The sequence below is a fragment of the Oncorhynchus kisutch genome, unplaced genomic scaffold (genome assembly GCF_002021735.2).
Source record: "Oncorhynchus kisutch isolate 150728-3 unplaced genomic scaffold, Okis_V2 scaffold3826, whole genome shotgun sequence".
NCBI lineage: Eukaryota > Metazoa > Chordata > Actinopteri > Salmoniformes > Salmonidae > Oncorhynchus > Oncorhynchus kisutch.
This window is the reverse complement of record NW_022265771.1, coordinates 38729-58034: the sequence shown is the minus strand read 5'-3', so window position 1 is coordinate 58034 and position 19306 is coordinate 38729. Positions and strand designations below refer to the sequence as shown.

The following is a 19306-nucleotide window of genomic DNA, read 5'->3' as shown; positions in this document are numbered from 1 at the left end:
TTGGTAAGAATCAATGGAAGACGGAGACAACGAAAAATTGAGCAAACAGACCAAAAGTTGTAAACGAACATTGGTTTCTTTTGGAGCACAATTCATCAACGATTGTGCATTTTGGGATATCATTTGAGGTCAGGAAGATGGTAAAGGAGGCATGAGGAAAGGTAGAGTCAGTCAGAGTGACCAGTAGTGGTTTTGTTTTGATTTCATGCGTCTCAGAAGAGCAGAAGGAGAGAGCATTGTTTTTCGAAGTAGGGTAGCAAAAAATGTGTTATATCTGGAGTTTCGCTGGAAGAGTGAAGAGTGTCTGCCTATTCACGTAATTCTGAGATATGTAAGATACGCAGTGAGAGCTATTGTGAATAAACCACTGCAGTTATAAAATTGATGTATATAAAAGAATGGCCATGTTTCAAGTGTGTGCCGACTGAATCTTTTTGGTAGTTATTAGGATGCCCATTAGCCGCTGCAAAAGTATCAGAATTGTTCACTTCTCTCATTGACTTGTCAAACCCCGGATTGGTCCGCTTCGCAAGCGTTCTCTGAAGTCTCGCGTTGTTACGTCTCTGGGTTTAGAAACTGGTAGTGGGGGAACAGGAAGTTCCGCGCAAGCGCGCATCATTCTTCAGAATAAAGGATACGCCAGAATTGTGCAGTCGAGACGACAACTTTAGTGTCCCTTTCTAATGTATTACTACTGGTATGTAATAGCACGTTCTAATATCGAAAGAACATGTAATAACATGCTAGGTAACATACGTCAAGGTATTATCACGCGTGATAAAGTTTTTATGTGGAATTTTTATGTCAAAACGCGTGAGTGAACGTGATCACTTTTTTTTTTACATATCACATAGAGACGTTGGGTTAGTCTGAGTGGATGTATATAATTTCGTCAAGGTAATTTCATTAAGGATCAATTTATTTTAGATTTCTGGGTTCGTTTTACACGTCGTTTTTGGTTTTGTGTATAGTTCAGGAGATGGTAAAATGGCGGTTCCCCCTCGGTCTGCATCAACGTACTTCAGTTCAGGCAGTGAGGGTGCAGCAGAGAAAGACAATTTTACGGTTCCACTACTGTTTTGGAGCTAAATGTAATGATTATCAGTTTTCTACATGTGTACTAATATTCAGACATTCAGTTGTTTCTCTCTATCTATAAATGTTACTATGGTGTGAACGGAAATACCATTGGTTTTTGATTGAAATAATACAGGGAAGACAAGGTTATTCAGGAAAATAGTACATAGTGCTCCCTGAAACATACTGCAACCTTGTACTAAATGGTTTTGAGGCATTTATGTGAATTCAGGAAATCTACTATAGATTAAGTTAATTTAAGTTGTGTAGCCTAATTTAAAGTGTATACTTTGTCTAATGTGAATGTTTTGTCAATGCTTAGTTACCAGATCTATTGAAATTAGATCAGTGCTTGACTTGGACAGGAGCTCACCGGAGCTGAGTACCATCACCTCAAATTTCTACTGTTTGAGCTCATGTTCCTCTTATAGAATATTAGCTCAACAGTATTGTGGAGCTCCTGCACCTAAATATTAACCATATTTTTAGAGAATAAAGTAAGTCTTGACAGTTCTGGCACTAACTTTTGTGTCCGTTTCTCTTTATTACTACTGGCTGACTCAGATTAAGTCTGAGGCCAGTAACATCAACAGTGAGGACAAACCCAGCCTTCCTCTCTCCTTCCACACTGAGTTCAAACCTACAGTCACTGGGTCCTGATTGTGACAGTAAAGCCCAGTTTGCACTGCAGGATCTAGAGATGGCATCAGTGAAGCTGGAAGACTGCAGTCAAACACTGGAGCTGAATGCCAACATTAAAGATGAAGAAGAGGAGGAGAAGATTGGGACATCTGTTTCTCATGGTAAGAGCAGGTTCTATCTATCTAAGTTGGTGTTTTTCATTCCAACTTCCCACTGTGCATGAAGAGTTGCTGTAGAACTGTTTTATTTATTTTATTTCACCTTTATTTAACCAGGTGGGCCAGTAGAGAACACCTTTATTTAACCAGGTGGGCCAGTAGAGAACACCTTTATTTAACCGGGTGGGCCGGTAGAGAACACCTTTATTTAACCAGGTGGGCCAGTTGAGAACACCTTTATTTAACCAGGTGGGCCAGTTGAGAACACCTTTATTTAACCAGGTGGGCCAGTAGAGAACACCTTTATTTAACCAGGTGGGCCAGTTGAGAACACCTTTATTTAACCAGGTGGGCCAGTTGAGAACACCTTTATTTAACCAGGTGGGCCAGTTGAGAACACCTTTATTTAACCAGGTGGGCCAGTAGAGAACACCTTTATTTAACCAGGTGGGCCAGTTGAGAACACCTTTATTTAACCAGGTGGGCCAGTTGAGAACACCTTTATTTAACCAGGTGGGCCAGTAGAGAACACCTTTATTTAACCAGGTGGGCCAGTTGAGAACACCTTTATTTAACCAGGTGGGCCAGTAGAGAACGAGTTCTCATTTACAACTGGCCATAGTGGCGAAATAATTACAATTTAGCATTAACACTGGAGTGATAGATGATGATAGATGATGATGTGCAAGTAGAGTTACTGGGGTGCAAAATAGCAAAAATAAATAACAATATGGGGATGAGGTAGTTGGGTGGGCTATTTACAGATGGGCTGTGTACAGGTGCAGTGATCGGTAAGCTGCTCTGACAGCTGATGCTTAAAGTTAGTGAGTGTCTCCAACTTCAGTGATTTTTGCAATTAGTTACAGTCATTTGCAGCAGAGAACTGGAAGGACAGGTGGCCAAAGGAGCAGTTGGCTTTGGGGGTGACTAGAGAGATATACCTGCTGGAGCGTGTGCTACGGGTGGGTATTGTTATGGTGAACAGTGAGCTGAGATAAGGTGGGGCTTTACCAAGCAAAGACTTATAGATGACCTGGAGCGAGTGGGTTTGGCGACGAGTACGAAGCGATGGCCAGCCAACGAGAGTGTACAGGTCGCAGTGGTGGGTAGTATATGAGGCTTTGGTGACAAAACGGATGGCACTGTGATAGACTGCATCCAATTTGTTGAGTAGAGTGTTGGAGGTTATTTTGTAAATGACATCGCCAAAGTCAAGGATTGGTAGGATGGTCCGTTTTACGAGGGTGTATTTAGCTGCATGAGTGAAGGAGGCTTTGTTGCAAAATAGGAAGCCAATTCTATATTTAATTTTGGATTGGAGATGGTTAATGTGAGTCTGGAAGGACATTTTACAGTCTAACTAGACACTTAGATTATGTGGACAACTACAAATACCTAAGTCAGAACTGTCCAGAGTAGTGATGCTAGTCGGGCGGGCGGGTGTGGGCAGCGATCGGCTGAAGAGCATGCATTTAGTTTTACTTGCATTTAAGACCAGTTGGAGGCCACAGGAAGGAGTGTTGTATGGCATTTAAGCTCGTCTGGAGGTTTGTTAACACAGTGCCCAAAGAAGAGACAGATTTATACAGAATGGTGTCGTCTGCATAGAGGTGGATCAGAGCATCACCAACAGCAAGAGCTACATCATTGATATATACAGAGAAAAGAGTCGGCCCGAGAATTGAACCCTGTGGCACGCGCATAGAGACTGCCAGAGGTCCGGACAACAGGCCCTCCGATTTGACACACTGAACTCTATCTGAGAAGTAGTTGGTGGACCAGGCAAGGCAGTCATTTGAGAAACCAAGGCTGTTGAGTCTGCCGATAAGAATGCGGTGATTGACAGAGTCGAAAGCCTTGGCCAGGTCGATGAAGACTGCTGCACAGGACTGTCTTTTATAGATGGCGGTTATGATATCGTTTAGGACCTTGAGCGTGGCTGAGGTGCACCCATGACCAGCTCGGAAACCAGATTGCATAGCGGAGAAGGTACCTTATTCTAAAATTAATTCATTAAAAAACGTTCCTCATCAACCTACATACAATACCCCATAATGACAAAGCAAACACAGGTTTTTAGGAATTTTTTCACATTTATAAAGAATTCAAAACAGAAATACCTTTTTTACAAAAGTATTCAAACCCTTTGCTATGAGAATCGACATTGAGCTCAGGTGCATCTTGTTTTCATTGATCATCCTTGAGATATTTCTATAACTTGATTGTTGTCAATCTGTGGTAAATTAAATTGATTGGACATGAGTGGAAAGGCACACACCTGTCTATATAAGGTCCCACATTTGCACATTTGACAGTGCACGTCAGAGCAAAAACCAAGCCATGAGGTCGAAGGAATTGTCCGTAGATCTCCATGAAAGGGAATATTCTCAAGCTGGTAAAATGGCGGCTCCCACTCGGTCTGCGTCAACGGACTTCAGTGCAGGCAGTGAGGGTGCAGCAGAGAGAAACAATTTCACAGTTGCTCTACTGTTTTGAAACTAAATGTAATGATTATCGTGTTTCTACATGTGTACTAATATTCAGACATATGCAGTTGTTTCTATATTTATCTGTAAATGTTACTATGGTGTGAATTGGAAATACTATAGGTTTTTGATTGAAATAATACAGCGAATACAAGGTTATTCAGGAAAATAGTACATATTGATGCTTAAAGCATACTGAAACCTTGTACTAAATGGTTTTTAGTCATTTATGCGAATTTGGGAAAAAGGAATTGTCCGTAGAGCTCCATGAAAGGAAAAATTCACAAGGTGGTAAAATGGCGGCACCCGCTCGGTCTGCGTGAACGGACTTCAGTGCAGGAAGTGTGGATGTAGCAGAGGTAGACAATTTTACAGCTACGGTTTACTGTTTTGATTATCTTTAAATGTAATGATTATCTTTTTTCTACATGTGTAATACCGTTGACAAAATCAGTTTGTCTTTATCTATAAACGTTACTATGGTGTGAACAGGAAATACTTTTTTTTTTTTTGTAAAGTAGTGAATACAAGGTTATTAAGGAAAATAGCACATTGTGCTGCCTAAAACAAACTGTAACCTTGTACTAAATGGTTTTTGAGCCATTTATGCATTTATCTACTACAGGTTAAGTTTTAGCTCAAATGTATTATGAAGCTCCTGCACCTAAATATAAACCGTACCAGCACACAAAATGAGTATCGGCAACTATTTCAGTCCAAGTCAAGCAATGAATTAGATAATTGAACAAGAAAAAATTGAATATATTTTATAGAGAAGAAAGACCTGCAGGATCCAGAGATGGCATCAGTGAAGCTGGAAGACTGCAGTCAAACACTGGAGCTGAATGTCAACATTAAAGAGGAAGAAGAGGAGGAGAAGATTGGGACATCTGTTTCTCATGGTAAGAGCAGGTTCTATCTAATTTTGTTGTTTGTTACAACTTCCCACTGTGTATGAAAAGTTGCGGTAGAACTTTTTCATGATGAACTGTTTAAGTACTGCAGTACATCTCATCCTCATGGACTGCACCAGATTTGCCAGTTCTTACTGTGAGATGTTGCCCCACTCATCCACCAAGGCACCTGCAAGTTCCCAGACATTTCTGGGGGGAATTTGTGCCCATAGGCAAAGTTTTTGCTGGTGATGTCTGGTAAGGACCTGCCTGACAACAGGCCGACAAGCCCTCAGTCCAGCCTCTCTCAGCGTATTGCGGACAGTCTGAGCACTGATGGAGGGATTGTGCATTCCTGGTGTAACTTGGGCAGTTGTTGCCATCCTCTACCTGTCCTGTAGGTGTGATGTTCGGATGTACCGATCCTGTGCAGGTGTTGTTTCACGTGGTCTGCCACTGCGAGGACGATCAGCTGTCCGTCCTGTCTCCCTGTAGCGCTGTCTTAGGTGTCTCACAGTACGGACATTGCAATTTATTGCCCATGCCACATCTGCAGTCCTCATGCCTCCTTGCAGCATGCATAATGCACGTTCACGCAGATCAGCAGGGACCCTGGGCATCTTTCTTTTGGTGTTTTTCAGAGTGAGGTGGAGGTTCCGTCATGGTCAGTTTTTTTTTTTTTTTTGCGTTTATAGAAAATCACCACAATGGGACTCAGTCAAACTTAAAGGAATCATTCTTTATTATTAACAAGATAGAGAGGTTCCATCAAACTTAAAGAACCATAGTATACGTTGGTCGGGAGCTCTGCCCGGGGCAGTCCTGGTAGTTCTCCTTTATACTGCGTTGGTCGGGAGCTCTGCCCGGGGCAGTCCTGGTAGTTCTCCTTTATACTGCGTTGGTCGGGAGCTCTGCCCGGGGCAGTCCTGGTAGTTCTCCTTTATACTGCGTTGGTCGGGAGCTCTGCCGGGGCAGTCCTGGTAGTTCTCCTTTATACTGCGTTGGTCGGGAGCTCTGCCCGGGGCAGTCCTGGTAGTTCTCCTTTATACTGCGTTGGTCAGGAGCTCTGCCCGGGGCAGTCCTGGTAGTTCTCCTTTATACTGCGTTGGTCAGGAGCTCTGCCCGGGGCAGTCCTGGTAGTTCTCCTTTATACTGCGTTGGTCGGGAGCTCTGCCCGGGGCAGTCCTGGTAGTTCTCCTTTATACTGCGTTGGTCAGGAGCTCTGCCCGGGGCAGTCCTGGTAGTTCTCCTTTATACTGCGTTGGTCAGGAGCTCTGCCCGGGGCAGTCCTGGTAGTTCTCCTTTATACTGCGTTGGTCGGGAGCTCTGCCGGGGCAGTCCTGGTAGTTCTCCTTTATACTGCTTACTCAGAGTTATATTTGCATAATTTAGCTTATTCATTATTGATAATTCATAATTAACATTTTGCTGTTGCGTGTGCTGAGACCTTGAAACTGAACAATGTTCTGGGCGTACTGCCAATTGGGGCTGAGGAGGAGGTCACAGTCTACTGCACGAACCAATAACATTTTTCCTCACATTTTTTAGAGGGCAAATAGTTGGCGGGGCAATTTTGTATTAATTAGCATATCAATGAATTGAATGTATGTAGGCTATGAATGGCCTCACACCAGTACAGTAGGTGGAGGTGTAGGCACCTAAGAGTTGGATGCGATCCGCCAACCAAATCCCAAAGAAGGTGTTTATACTTGTTTGCAATTTTTTGTACAGATGAACGTGTTACATTCAGGTGTTTGGAAATTGCTCCCAAAGATGAACCAGACTTGTGGAGGTCTACAATTTTTTTTTCTGATGTCTTGGCTTATTTATTTTTTATTTTCGCATGATGTCAAGCAAAGAGGCACTACGTTTGAAGGTTGACCTTGAAATACATCCACAGGTAAACCTCCAATTGACTCAAATAATGTAAATTAGCCTATCAGAAGCTTCTAAAGCCATGACATCATTTTCCAAGCTGTTTAAAGGCACAGTCAACTTAGTGTATGTAAACTTCTGACCCACTGGAATTGTGATATAGTGAATTAAAAGTGAAATAATCTGTCTGTAAACAATTGTTGGAAAAATGACTTGTGCCATGCACAAATTAGATGTCTTAACCGACTTGCAAATACTTTAGTTTGTTAACAAGAAATTTGTGGAGTGGTTGAAAAACGAGTTTTAATGACTCCAACCTCAGTGTATTTAAGAGAGTTATAAGGGCAAGAGGCCACAGTTTTGAAGAAGATATGGAGGTGGATGCACCTCAACCAGTTGTAAATGTTGTACGTCAATCAAGTGATCTGGATACACATATTGTGAAGGTGGATATTTTAGTATTTATAGCCACAGTTATTAATTATACTGCACAAGACGTCCTTGAAGCTGGACATCATTATATCTGCAGCGGAGACGTTTTTGGGCCTCCAAGACGACTACAAGGACTAATGTTCTGCTCTTATAGGATCCTTCTCAGCCTGTGTAGGGACCTGGTTAGAACAGAAAAGCAGGCTGATTTAGTTTAATTTACATTTCATTATTGATAGTTTTTGCATCATAAAAAAAAATATATACTGTATACAACAAACATATAAACGAAACATGCAAAGTGTTGGTTTCATGAGGTGAAATAAAATATCCCAGAAATAATCTACACACACAAACTTATTTCTGTCAAATTTTGTGCACATCCCCGTTAGTGAGCATTTCTCCTTTGCCAAGATAATCCATCCACCTCACAGGTGTGGCATATCAAGAAACTGATTAAATAGCATGATTATCATTACACAGGTGCACCTTGTGCTGGAGACAAGAGTAGGTGCTTGGCAGCAGCTTATGGTGATCTCTAATAAATACAAAAGCCACAGATGTCTGAAGTTTTAAGGGAGCATGCAATTGGCAAGCTGACTGCAGGATTTTCCACCAGAGCTGTTGCCAGATCAGTTAATGTTAATTTCTCTACCTTTGTTGTTTTAGAGAATTTGTCAGTATGCCCAACTAGCCTCACATCTACAGACTGCCATATATGGTGTTGTGTGGGCGTGTGGTTTGCTGATGTCAGTGTTGTGAACAGAGTGCCCCATGGTGGTATCAGGGTTATGATATGGGCAGGCATAAGCTACAAACAACAAACACAATTGCATTTTATCGATGGAAATTTGAATGCACAGAGAAACCATGACACGATCCTGAGGCCCATTGTCCTGCCATTCATCAGCCGCCATCACCTCATGTTTCAGCATGACAATGCACAGCCCCACGTCGCAAGGATCTGTACACAATTGAAAATGTCCCAGTTCTTCGATGGCCTGCATACTCAGAAATGTCACCCTTTGAGCATGTTTGGGATGGTCTGGATCGATGTCTGCGACAGCTTGTTCCTGTTCCTGAGAATATCCAGGCATTTCACACAGCCATTGAAAAGGAGTGGGACAACATTCCACAGGCCACAATCAACAGCCTGAATAACTCTATGTAAAGGAGATGTGTCCCAGGGGAGGCAGCAGCAGCTACCCACTTCTCCAGTGCTTCATTAGTAAATTGGGAGGTGCTGGAACCAGAAGTGATCCCAAGAGGGGGGGGGGGGTGACCTGGGGGTCTCTGAGGTACCAGAACACATTAAATAAAATACCTTTATAATAAAGCATTGCATGCATTACCATGGCTTGACCAAAATGACAGGCTGCTTTGACACTGACAAACGGAGAATCTGAGATCAATAAAAACAACCTTGTCTCTAATCCATCAATAGCCTAGGCCAGGTGTGAGGAGAAACACATTGTACAATATGAGGAGGAAGTTATAGTCCTAATCAAGCGTTCCAGTTTCACTGACTCACCCAATGATGTGCAGCTCACTCCCTGAATGAATGGACAATTGCACAAGTTTTTTATTTTTATAACTAATCCAAGAATGGACCACAGCTGGTCATTTCCAATGGGAACAGATCAGTCATAGTGGGCAGAGCCAAGCAGGAGTCAGCGACATCCTACTGGTGCGTTATACAACACATCTGCACGTTTCTGTTAGGGAACTCTTCTGTGAATCGCTCGTGTGCAATAACTCAATTCGCTTTTACGTTCCTTCTAAATTACGCAATTATTTAAAACTGTTGCAAATGGTAAAGTCTACAGATCTTAGTCCACTCTTGTTCATAAAATATTTTCGTTTTGGAAACAGAACTGTATTAAGATCAGGTGTTTCATCGATTTAGAACATTTGCAGAATGTCGGCCAAAATCCATCTCGTTCCGTCTTCTCCCACTGCCTGCCAGCGGGCTTCCTCTCACTACCATATTTGGTAGTGAGTGGAAACGCTAAGCGGATGCTTCACATTTATACATCTGGTGAAATATCTGTCTTGTTGTTTTATCTGTCGCTGCACTGTGGTAGTGGGGGAACAGGAAGTTCCAGGCAGGCACCATTCTTCAGAATAAAGAAAACGCCAGAACTGTGATGTCAAGAAGATAACCTTTGTGTCGGTTTCTATGTATTATCGAAGGAACATGTCATACCATGCTAGGTAACATCCGTTAAGGTATTATCACGTTTGATGCTGTTATTTTTGAGTCAAACCAGGTGATTGTATCAACTATTTTACAAGTCACATAGCTTGAAGCTTTGGGTTTGTCTGAATGGATGTACATTTCCTCAATGTAGTTTTAATAAAGAATACATTTATTTGAGATTTCTGAGTTTGTTTAGCATGTTATTGGTTTTGTGTAAAATTCAAGAGCTGGTAAAATGGCGGTGTCCACTCTTGTCTGCGCCAATGGGCTTCAGTGCGGGTGCAGAGAGACAATTTCAGTCACACTACAGTTTTTAAGATGAATGTAATGATTATCATGTGTTGTAATATTCAGACACATTACGTTGTTTCTATCTTTATAAATGTTACTATGGTGTGAATGGAAATACTATTACTATTTTTAAAATAGTACATGTGCTGCCTAAAACATACTGCAACCTTGTACGAAATGTTTGAGTCATTTTGGCATTTACAGTGGGGCAAAAAAGTATTTAGTCAGCCACCAATTGTGCCAGTTCTCCCACTTAAAAAGATGAGAGGCCTGTAATTTTCATCGTAGGTACACTTCAACTATGACAGACAAAATTAGGAAAATAATCCTGAAAATCACATTGTAGGATTTTTAATTAATTAATCTGCAAATTATGGTGGAAAATAAGTATTTGGTCAATAACAAAAGTTGATCTCAATACTTTGTTATATACCCTTTGTTTGCAATGACAGAGGTCAAACGTTTTCTGTAAGTCTTCACAAGGTTTTCACACACTGTTGCTGGTATTTTGGCCCATTCCTCCATGCAGATGTCCTGTAGAGCAGTGATGTTTTGGGACTTTCAACTCCCTCCAAAGATTTTCTATGGGGTTGAGATCTGGAGACTGGCTAGGCCACTCCAGGACCTTGAAATGCTTCTTACGAAGCCACTCCTTCGTTGCCCGGACAGTGTGTTTGTCATGCTGAAAGACCAAGCCACGTTTCATCTTCAATGCCCTTGCTGATGGAAGGAGGGTTTCACTCAAAATATCACGATACATGGCCCCATTCATTCTTTCCTTTACACGGATCAGTCGTCCTGGTCCCTTTGCAGAAAAACAGCCCCAAAGCATGATGTTTCCACCCCCATGCTTCACAGTAGGTATGGTGTTCTTTGGATGCAACTCAGCATTCTTTGTCCTCCAAACACGACGAGTCGAGTTTTTACCAGAAAGTTCTATTTTGGTTCCATCTGACCATATGACATTCTCCTGATTTTCTTCTGGATCATCCAAATGTTCTCTAGCAAACTTCAGATGGGCCTGGACATGTACTGGCTTAAGCAGGGGGACACGTCTGGCACTGCAGGATTTGAGTCCCTGGCGGCGTAGTGTGTTACTGATGGTAGGCTTTGTTACTTTGGTCCCAGCTCTCTGCAGGTCATTCACTAGGTCCCCCGTGTGGTTCTGGGATTTTTGCTCACCGTTCTTGTGATCATTTTGACCCCACGGGGTGAGATCTTGCGTGGAGCCTCAGATCGAGGGAAGTTATCAGTGGTCTTGTATGTCTTCCATTTCCTAATAATTGCTCCCACAGTTGATTTCTTCAAACCAAGCTGCTTACCTATTGCAGATTCAGTCTTCCCAGCCTGGTGCAGGTCTAGAATTTTGTTTCTGGTGTCCTTTGACAGCTCTTTGGTCTTGGCCATAGTGGAGTTTGGAATGTAACTGTTTGAGGTTGTGGACAGGTGTCTTTTTTATACTGATAAAAAGTTCAAACAGGTGCCATTAAAACAGGTAACGAGTGGAAGACAGAGGAGCCTCTTAAAGAATAAGTTACAGGTCTGTGAGAGCCAGAAATCTTGCTTGTTTGTAGGTGACCAAATACTTATTTTTCACCATAATTTACAAATAAATTCATTCAAAATCCTACAATGTGATTTTCAGGATTTTTTTTCTTCTCTCATTTTGTCTGTCATAGTTGAAGTGTACCTATGATGAAATTAACAGGCCTCATCTTTTTTAAGTGGGAGAACTTGCACAATTGGTGGCTGACGAAATACTTTTTTGCCCCACTGTATGTGAATTTGTGGAGTCTACTATGGTTTAAGCGCACTTACATTGTGTAGTCTAATTTAAAGCTTGTACTTTGTCTAATTTGAATTACGTAATGTTTTGTTGTCAATGCTTAGCTACCAGATGTTTTGAAATGAGATCAGTGCTTGACTGAGTACCGGCACCTCAGATTTCTACTGTTTGAGCTCATGTTCCTCTTATAGAATATTAGCTCAACGGTGTTGTGAAGCTGCTGCACCTAAATATAAACAGTACCGGTATCTATTTCAGTCCAAGTCAAGTACTGAATTAGATAATTGAACATATATTATATTTTTAGAGAATAAAGAAAGTGCCAGAACTGTCAAGACAATAACTTTTGTCTCATTGTTACTACAGGACGACTAGAATTAAGTCTGAGGCCGGTTACATCAATAGTGAGTACAAACCCAGCCTGCCTCTCTCATTCCAGACTATGTCCAAACCAATATTCATTCACTGGGTCCTGATTGTGGCAGTGAAGCCCAGTTTGCACTGCAGGATCCAGAGATGACATCAGTGAAGCTGGAAGACTGCAGTCAAACACTGGAGCTGAATGTCATCATTAAAGATGAAGAAGAGGAGGAGGAGGAGGAGGAGGAGAAGATTAGGGAATCTGTTTCTCATGGTAAGAGCAGTTTCTATCTAAGTTTGTTGTTCATTCCAACTTCCCACTGTGCATGAAAAGTTGCAGTAGAACTGTTTCATGATGAACTGTTTCAATGAGAAGGTAGATGTTGTTTCATGCTACTGAGACTTGCATGGTTTGACACCAGTATTGTCAGCATTTGTTTTATTAGTAGACTAAAGAAGTGAAGTAGACAAACTGCCAGTGTTTTAAAGTTCTATGAAATTAGTCTGTAGTTTCTAACCCTTGTGATAGTGAGTGGAGGATGCAATTAAATGAGTCTGTGTAGTTACTAACCCTTGTGATAGTGAGTGGAGGATGATATGAAATGAGTCTGTGTAGTTACTAACCCTTGTAATAGTGAGTGGAGGATGAAATGAGTGTGTAGTTACTAACCCTTGTAATAGTGAGTGGAGGATGATATGAAATGAGTCTGTGTAGTTACTAACCCTTGTGATAGTGAGTGGAGGATGATATGAAATGAGTCTGTGTAGTGACTAACCCTTGTAATATTGAGTGGAGGATGATATGACTCATTTATGACTTTTGCCCCCTTTTAGAATAGTTTTATTCCCCTGTATTGTACAGCCTACTGATATGAATACATATGTCACCCGGTACAGACAGAAGAGGACTGGCCACCCCTTTGGGCCTGGTTCCTCTCTGCGTTTCTTTCTAACTTTTCCGAGCCGCTGTGCTTCTACACCTGCATTGTATGCTCTTTGGTGTTTCTGAAAAGCATTTTGTGACAACTGCTGATGTAAAAAAGTGTTTATAAAATACATTTGATTGACATGGACAGTACCAGTCAAAGGTTTGGACACCTACTTATTCCAAGGTTTTATTTATTTGTACTATTTTCTACATTGTAATATAAGTGAAAACAAACTTTAAGTAACACATATGTAATCATGTAGTAACCAAAAAAGTGAGATTCTTCAAAGTAGCCACCCTTTGCCTTGATGAATGCTTTGCACACTCTTGGGCATTCTCTCAACCAGCTTTATGAGGAAGTCACCTGGAATGCATTTCAATTAACAGGTGTGCCTTGTTGAAAGTTAATTTGTGGAATTTCTTTCCTTAATGCGTTTTAGCCAATCAGTTATATTGTGACAAGGTAGGGGTGGTATACAGAAGAAAGCCCTATTTGGTAAAAGAGCAAGGCCATATTATGGCAAGAACAGCTCAAATAAGCAAAGAGAAATGACAGTCCATCATTACTTTAAGACATGAAGGTCAATCAATGCAGAACATTTTATAGAACTTTGAAAGTTTCTTCAAGCGCAGTTGCAAAAACCATCAAGCGCTATGATGAAACTGACTCTCACGAGGACTGCCACAGGAAAGGAAGACCCAGAGTTACCTCTGCTGCAGGGGATAAGTTCATTAGAGTTACCAGCTTCAGAGTTCAAGTAACAGACACATCAACATCAACTGTTCAGAGGAGACTGTGTGAATCAGGCCTTCATGGTCGAATTGATGCAAATAAACCACTACTAAAGGACACCAATAAGAAGAGACTTGCTTGGGCTAAGAAACACGAGCAATTGACATTTAGACCAGGGGAAATCTGTAATTTGGTGTGATTAGATTTTTGGTTCCAACTTCTGTGTCTTTGTGAGATGCAGAGTAGGTGAATGAATGATCTCTGCATGTGTGGTTCTCACCGTGAAGCATGGAGATGTGATGGTGGAGTGCTTTGCTGGTAACACTCAGTGATTTATTAACCAGCATGGCTACCACATCAGTCTGCAGCAATATGCCATCCCATCTGGTATGGGCTTAGTGGGACTCATTTGTTTTTCAACAGGACAATGACCCAAAACACCCCTCCAGGCTGTGTAAGGGCTATTTGACTTAGAATGAGAGTGATGGAGTGCTGCATCAGATGACCTGGCCTCCACAATCCCCTGACCTCAACCCAATTGAGATAGTTTAGGATGAGTTGGACTGCAGAGTGAAGGAAAAGCAGCCAACAAGTGCTCAGCATAAGTGGGAGCTCCTTCATGACTGTTGGAAAAGCCTTCCAGGTGAAGCTGGTTGAGATAATGCCAAGTGTGCAAAGCTGTCATCAAGGCAAAGGGTGGCTACTTTGAAGAATCTAAAATATATTTTGATTTATTTTAACACTTTTTTTTGGTTACTACATGATTCCATATGTGTTATTTCATAGTTTCGATGTCTTCACTTATTCTACAATGTGGAAAATAGTAAAAATAAAGAAAAACCCTTGAATGAGTAAGTTTGTCCACCAACTGACTAGTTCTTCTGATGTTCACACAGGAAACCATGGTGCCACGTTCTCTGCATCTAGAGAGCAACAGCAGGAAGATCATAGCGCTAAGAGATCTCATCACTGCCCACATTGTGAGGAGATTTTCCCATTTCTATCAAAGCTGAAAATACACCTAAAAATACACACAGGAGAGAATCTGTATTCCTGTACTGACTGTGGCAAGGATTTCACAACATTAGAGGTTCTGATCATTCATCAGAGAGTGCATGAACGGATACACACAGGAGAGAAGCCTGTGTCCTGCTCTGACTGTGGAAAGAGTTTCTCTCTACTGAGCAACTTAAAACGACATGAACGCATACATACAGGAGAGAAGCCTTACTGCTGCTCTGACTGTGTCAAATGCTTCACAACATCAACTGAGCTAAAACGTCATCAGAGAACACACACAGGAGAGAAGCCTTACTCCTGCTCTGACTGTGGAAAGAGTTTCTCTCAACTGAGCAACTTAAAAGCACATGTACGTATACATACAGGAGAGAATCCTTACTCCTGTTCTGACTGTGGGAAGAGGTTCTCTCTACTGAGCAACTTAAAATCACATGAACGTATGCATACAGGAGAGAAGCCTTACGTATGCTCTGACTGTGTAAAATGCTTCACAACATCAACTGAGCTAAATCGTCATCAGAGAACACACACAGGAGAGAAGCCTTACTCCTGCTCTGACTGTGGAAAGAGGTTTTCTCGACTAAGCACCTTAAAAAGACACCAAGGTCAACAGAAAGGACCATTGATCTGACTGTGGAAAATGTTTTAAAACAACAGCTGTGCTTAAAGGTCATCAGAGAGCACACACAGGAGAGAAGTGTCGTGGAAATGTCCTGTATTACCAAATCACGAGAGAGCAAACCACACGCAAGTCAGAGTTATCATAAAGTCCATCTTTAATTATATGAGCTTCACCATAGCCCTGTGACTCTCAGATCAATTCAGTGTCTATAAATGAATTCTCTGAGAGTGCTTACATATTGGCAACTGAGATCCTTTATAGCAAAGACACACATAGCCAGACAGCATTGGCTATAAATTATCGTTCAGTTTGGTCTCCTAAACTAAGGTCTTATCTTGTTCTTGCTCCCACTTAGAACCAAAAACATTACCTCATCCAATGGCATATATCAAATACACCCCCTCCTGGACAAGATCAGAAAAGACAGTGAGCCTCTTAGGTCATATACTAAATCAAGATAAGGGCAACCTCAGAGAGGACATGTAAATAGTTAGACACATTCCCATAAGAAGACAGGCCTGACCTCACCCCTCTCTGGGGCCCAATGTGACTAAGCCCTGGCAGAGAAGGGATAACTGCAAACAGTATTATCCAAAAGAAGACATTCTAATGACAAATATCTCACATAAGCATTATTATATAAATACAACATTATTTATTTATCAATGTTACCTAACTAATTCTGATTCTGCTACTACAGAAGCCTTACATCTGCTCTGACTGTGCGTCAAGTTTCTCTTTTCTGTGCCACTTAAAATGACTTGAACGTGTACACACAGGAGGGAAGCCTTATCACTGCATTCATTGACAGTGAGAAGAGATTCTACAGATTGGGCCATTTAAAACGACACCAATGTATACATAAAGGAGAGAAACCATCAGTTCTCTCAGACCAGCTAAGATTTGACACTCCACTTAATTCTCATCTCATAAAATAATTGGCAACGTTGAATTGGATCAAATGAAGAAAGCGTAGAACACTATTGTAATCCTATAGTTTCTCACTATGAGAGAACTGTGCAGAGGAGAGGGAGCGTTATAGTATGTATATTATCCTCTCTTTACTTTACTGATCAGTGTGCACCTTGTCAGTTTTGGTGTGTTTTGTTAGCTTCCACTGTAAAGATATTGAGTTGGCCTTGGATTTGGCTTTAGGGTTGAATATCCTCTGTGAGGAGTCTCACAATGGAGTTGTTGACTGGGTAGTACTGCTTCTCTCTGCATTTTTCCGTGGGAATGAGCTGGTAGACACAACATGTACAGAGTGTACAAAACATGAAGAGACGCCTGCTCTTTCCATGACATAGGTGAACCCAGCTGAACACTATAATCCTTAATGATGTGGTTTTTATGATGTATTTATTTTGGATCCCCATTAGCTTTCAGCAGAAAACAAGAGACTGCAGTTGGAGTTGGCTAAGAAATGAAAAGACGACGCTGGAGAATTTGAAAAACATTGCCTGGCCTGATGAATCCCTGTTCCTGCTGTGTCATGCTGATGGGAGGACTAGGGTATACAGGAAACCACGAGTACATCCATCATGCCTCGTGTCATCTTTGCAGGCTGGTGGTGATGGTGTGGAGTTTGTATTCATGCCACACTCTGGGCCCCTTGATAAAAGTGGAGCAACTTGGAATACCACAGGATTTCTAAACACCATTGCCAATCAGGTGCATCCCTTCACTGCAGCAGTGTATCCATCTGCAAATAGATTTCTTCAGTAGGATTATGCCACAAGGCTGGTCCAGGAATGGTTCCAAGAACATGACCGTGAATTCAGTTTACTGCAGTGGCCTGACGAGTCACCAGATCTCAATCCAAGTGTTCATCTGTGACAGGAGATGGAACAAGCTATTCGGAGTAGAGATCCGCTCCCAGCTAGACACAATTGTGGGAAGCATTGGGCCAGAATCCCTGTGGAATGCTCTCAACACCTTGGATAGTCCAGACAAATTGAGGCTAATTCTGAGGACAAAGGGGGGGTGCAACTCAATATTAGGAAGGTTTTTTGTACACAATGTATATCAGATAAAGATGGTGTGATGATCACTTTTAAGCATTTGTTTGGGTTGATTATTTAATATTACTCAACTTTTGTTTAAACAGTATGAATCTACTTGTGTTTATTCAAATTGTCTTTTAATACTCGATTTATTATTTTAGTCATTGATGATGAATGTATTTGAATAACTGTATAGAAGTTAATTGATCTGGCGGCAGGTAGCCCAGCGGTTAAGAGTGTTGGGCCAGTAACTGAAAGGTTGCTGGTTTGAATCCCAAGCCGACTAGGTGAAAAGTCTGTCATTGTGCCCTTGAGCAAGGCAATTAAACCGTATTTGTCCTGTAAGTTGCTCTGGATAAGAGCATCTGCTAAGTGACAAGATTGTAATGAAAAATGTTTGTAGATGAATTTATGTTCGGCAGGTTCAAACCCCCGAGCTGACAAAGTACAAATCTGTTGTTCTGCCCCTGAACAGGCAGTTAACCCAGTCTTCCTAGGCCGTCATTGAAAATAAGAATTTGTTCTTAACTGACTTGCCTGGTTAAATAAAGGTAAAAATAAAATAAAATGTTGGGCAACCACTTTTTTTTCTCTTAAATGAAATAAACTGTTTGATGTGAAATACTGTATATACAATACACAACATTACCACTGTGTTTACCCTGGCCAGAGGGACAGGACCATAGTAAGCTAGACTATGTAGCTGCTGCTGTTAGTAGCCTACAGTTTCCATGTAATACAGCATGTCAGATCACTAATGATTAGGTGTATAGACTGCTACATTTATGCAAGAGGTTTTGCTTGTGTCTATCGGGAGTGATGTGTTGTCATGCTTGCTAAATAACTCCTGGAGGGAAGTGGAGAGTGTGCCCCGCCCGCCTTACATGGTCAAGAGACTCAGAGAGCCTGCAGCAGCACCCTGATGTGAAGAACAGCCCATACAAAAATGTACGATTGTAGTACAATAAAGAAGATATAGCCTGTTATTTTCGTGGAATGGTAGTGACCAAAAAAATGTATGTTTTTTATTTTACTGGGCCTAGGAACATAGAAGAAACTGCCAGATGTGTCATAATAGCCTGGAAGTAAAGCTGCACTGGGAGACACATTTGAAATGGAATACATTGAATACATTCAGCAGGGTGGAAACAATCACAGTAAAACATGATTTAAATGTATTGTTGGAAGGGCTGTGGTCACCAGTCATGTAATACATTAAATATATACATCAGATGGTATTGGGGAACTATTTCATAGGGTTTTCATGGGTACATTATTCACCCATTTCAATCTTATACCAACCAAACATATGCTTGGTGTGACTGTTATGGTCAGAACAGACCATCTGATATGTCCTTAAATATTGTAATATGCAACTTTGAATTAAAATGTAAGAGGACCAGTGCTTCTACAGTGAATCACATCTGTGCTGTTTGAAAGAGATGTTGTTAGACTACATTGTATCGTTGTTTCCTCTTCTGAGGGCACTGGTGGGGAACAGTATCATTTCAATTCACAGAGACAATGAGTCCTTCAAGTTTAGCACTATAACCACACATTTGAATGATCTGTATTGTGATGATGGGGGAAATTGAATTGACAATATACAATGTGGGTTGGTAACTAGGTTTGACCTCCAGTCAATTTGTTGCTGGGCTTGTAGCTAGTCTGCGGGCCAGAACATAATTAGCCTATTAACAAATAGCCTATAGCTTCCCAATTCATAGTCCTACACAGTGTAGGCTACACTACACATTTAACACGTGGTTAGTGGGCTAATCAATTCAATGACCATAACATAAT

At 41.4% G+C, this 19306-nt stretch overlaps 1 protein-coding gene across 1 annotated transcript; it reads left to right on the top strand.

The window, feature by feature from the left end:
* Positions 1–585: 585 nt before the first annotated feature.
* On the top strand, positions 586–18926 carry LOC116371913 (gastrula zinc finger protein XlCGF17.1-like). The gene is made up of 4 exons (XM_031821052.1): positions 586–697; positions 1642–1880; positions 12277–12471; positions 14755–18926. Exons 2-4 carry the CDS (start codon positions 1778–1780, stop codon positions 15507–15509), a joined length of 1053 nt encoding a protein of 350 aa, XP_031676912.1. The 5' UTR covers positions 586–697; positions 1642–1777; the 3' UTR covers positions 15510–18926.
* Positions 18927–19306: the final 380 nt, after the last annotated feature.

Excerpts from the sequence above, each read along its gene's own strand:
- LOC116371913 (XM_031821052.1), top strand. The coding sequence starts at position 1,778 with ATGGCATCAGTGAAGCTGGAAGACTGCAGTCAAACACTGGAGCTGAAT. Across the intron at positions 1,881-12,276 it reads TGGGACATCTGTTTCTCATG|ACTATGTCCAAACCAATATT; the intron begins GTAAGAGCAGGT and ends CTCTCATTCCAG. Across the intron at positions 12,472-14,754 it reads TAGGGAATCTGTTTCTCATG|GAAACCATGGTGCCACGTTC; the intron begins GTAAGAGCAGTT and ends ATGTTCACACAG.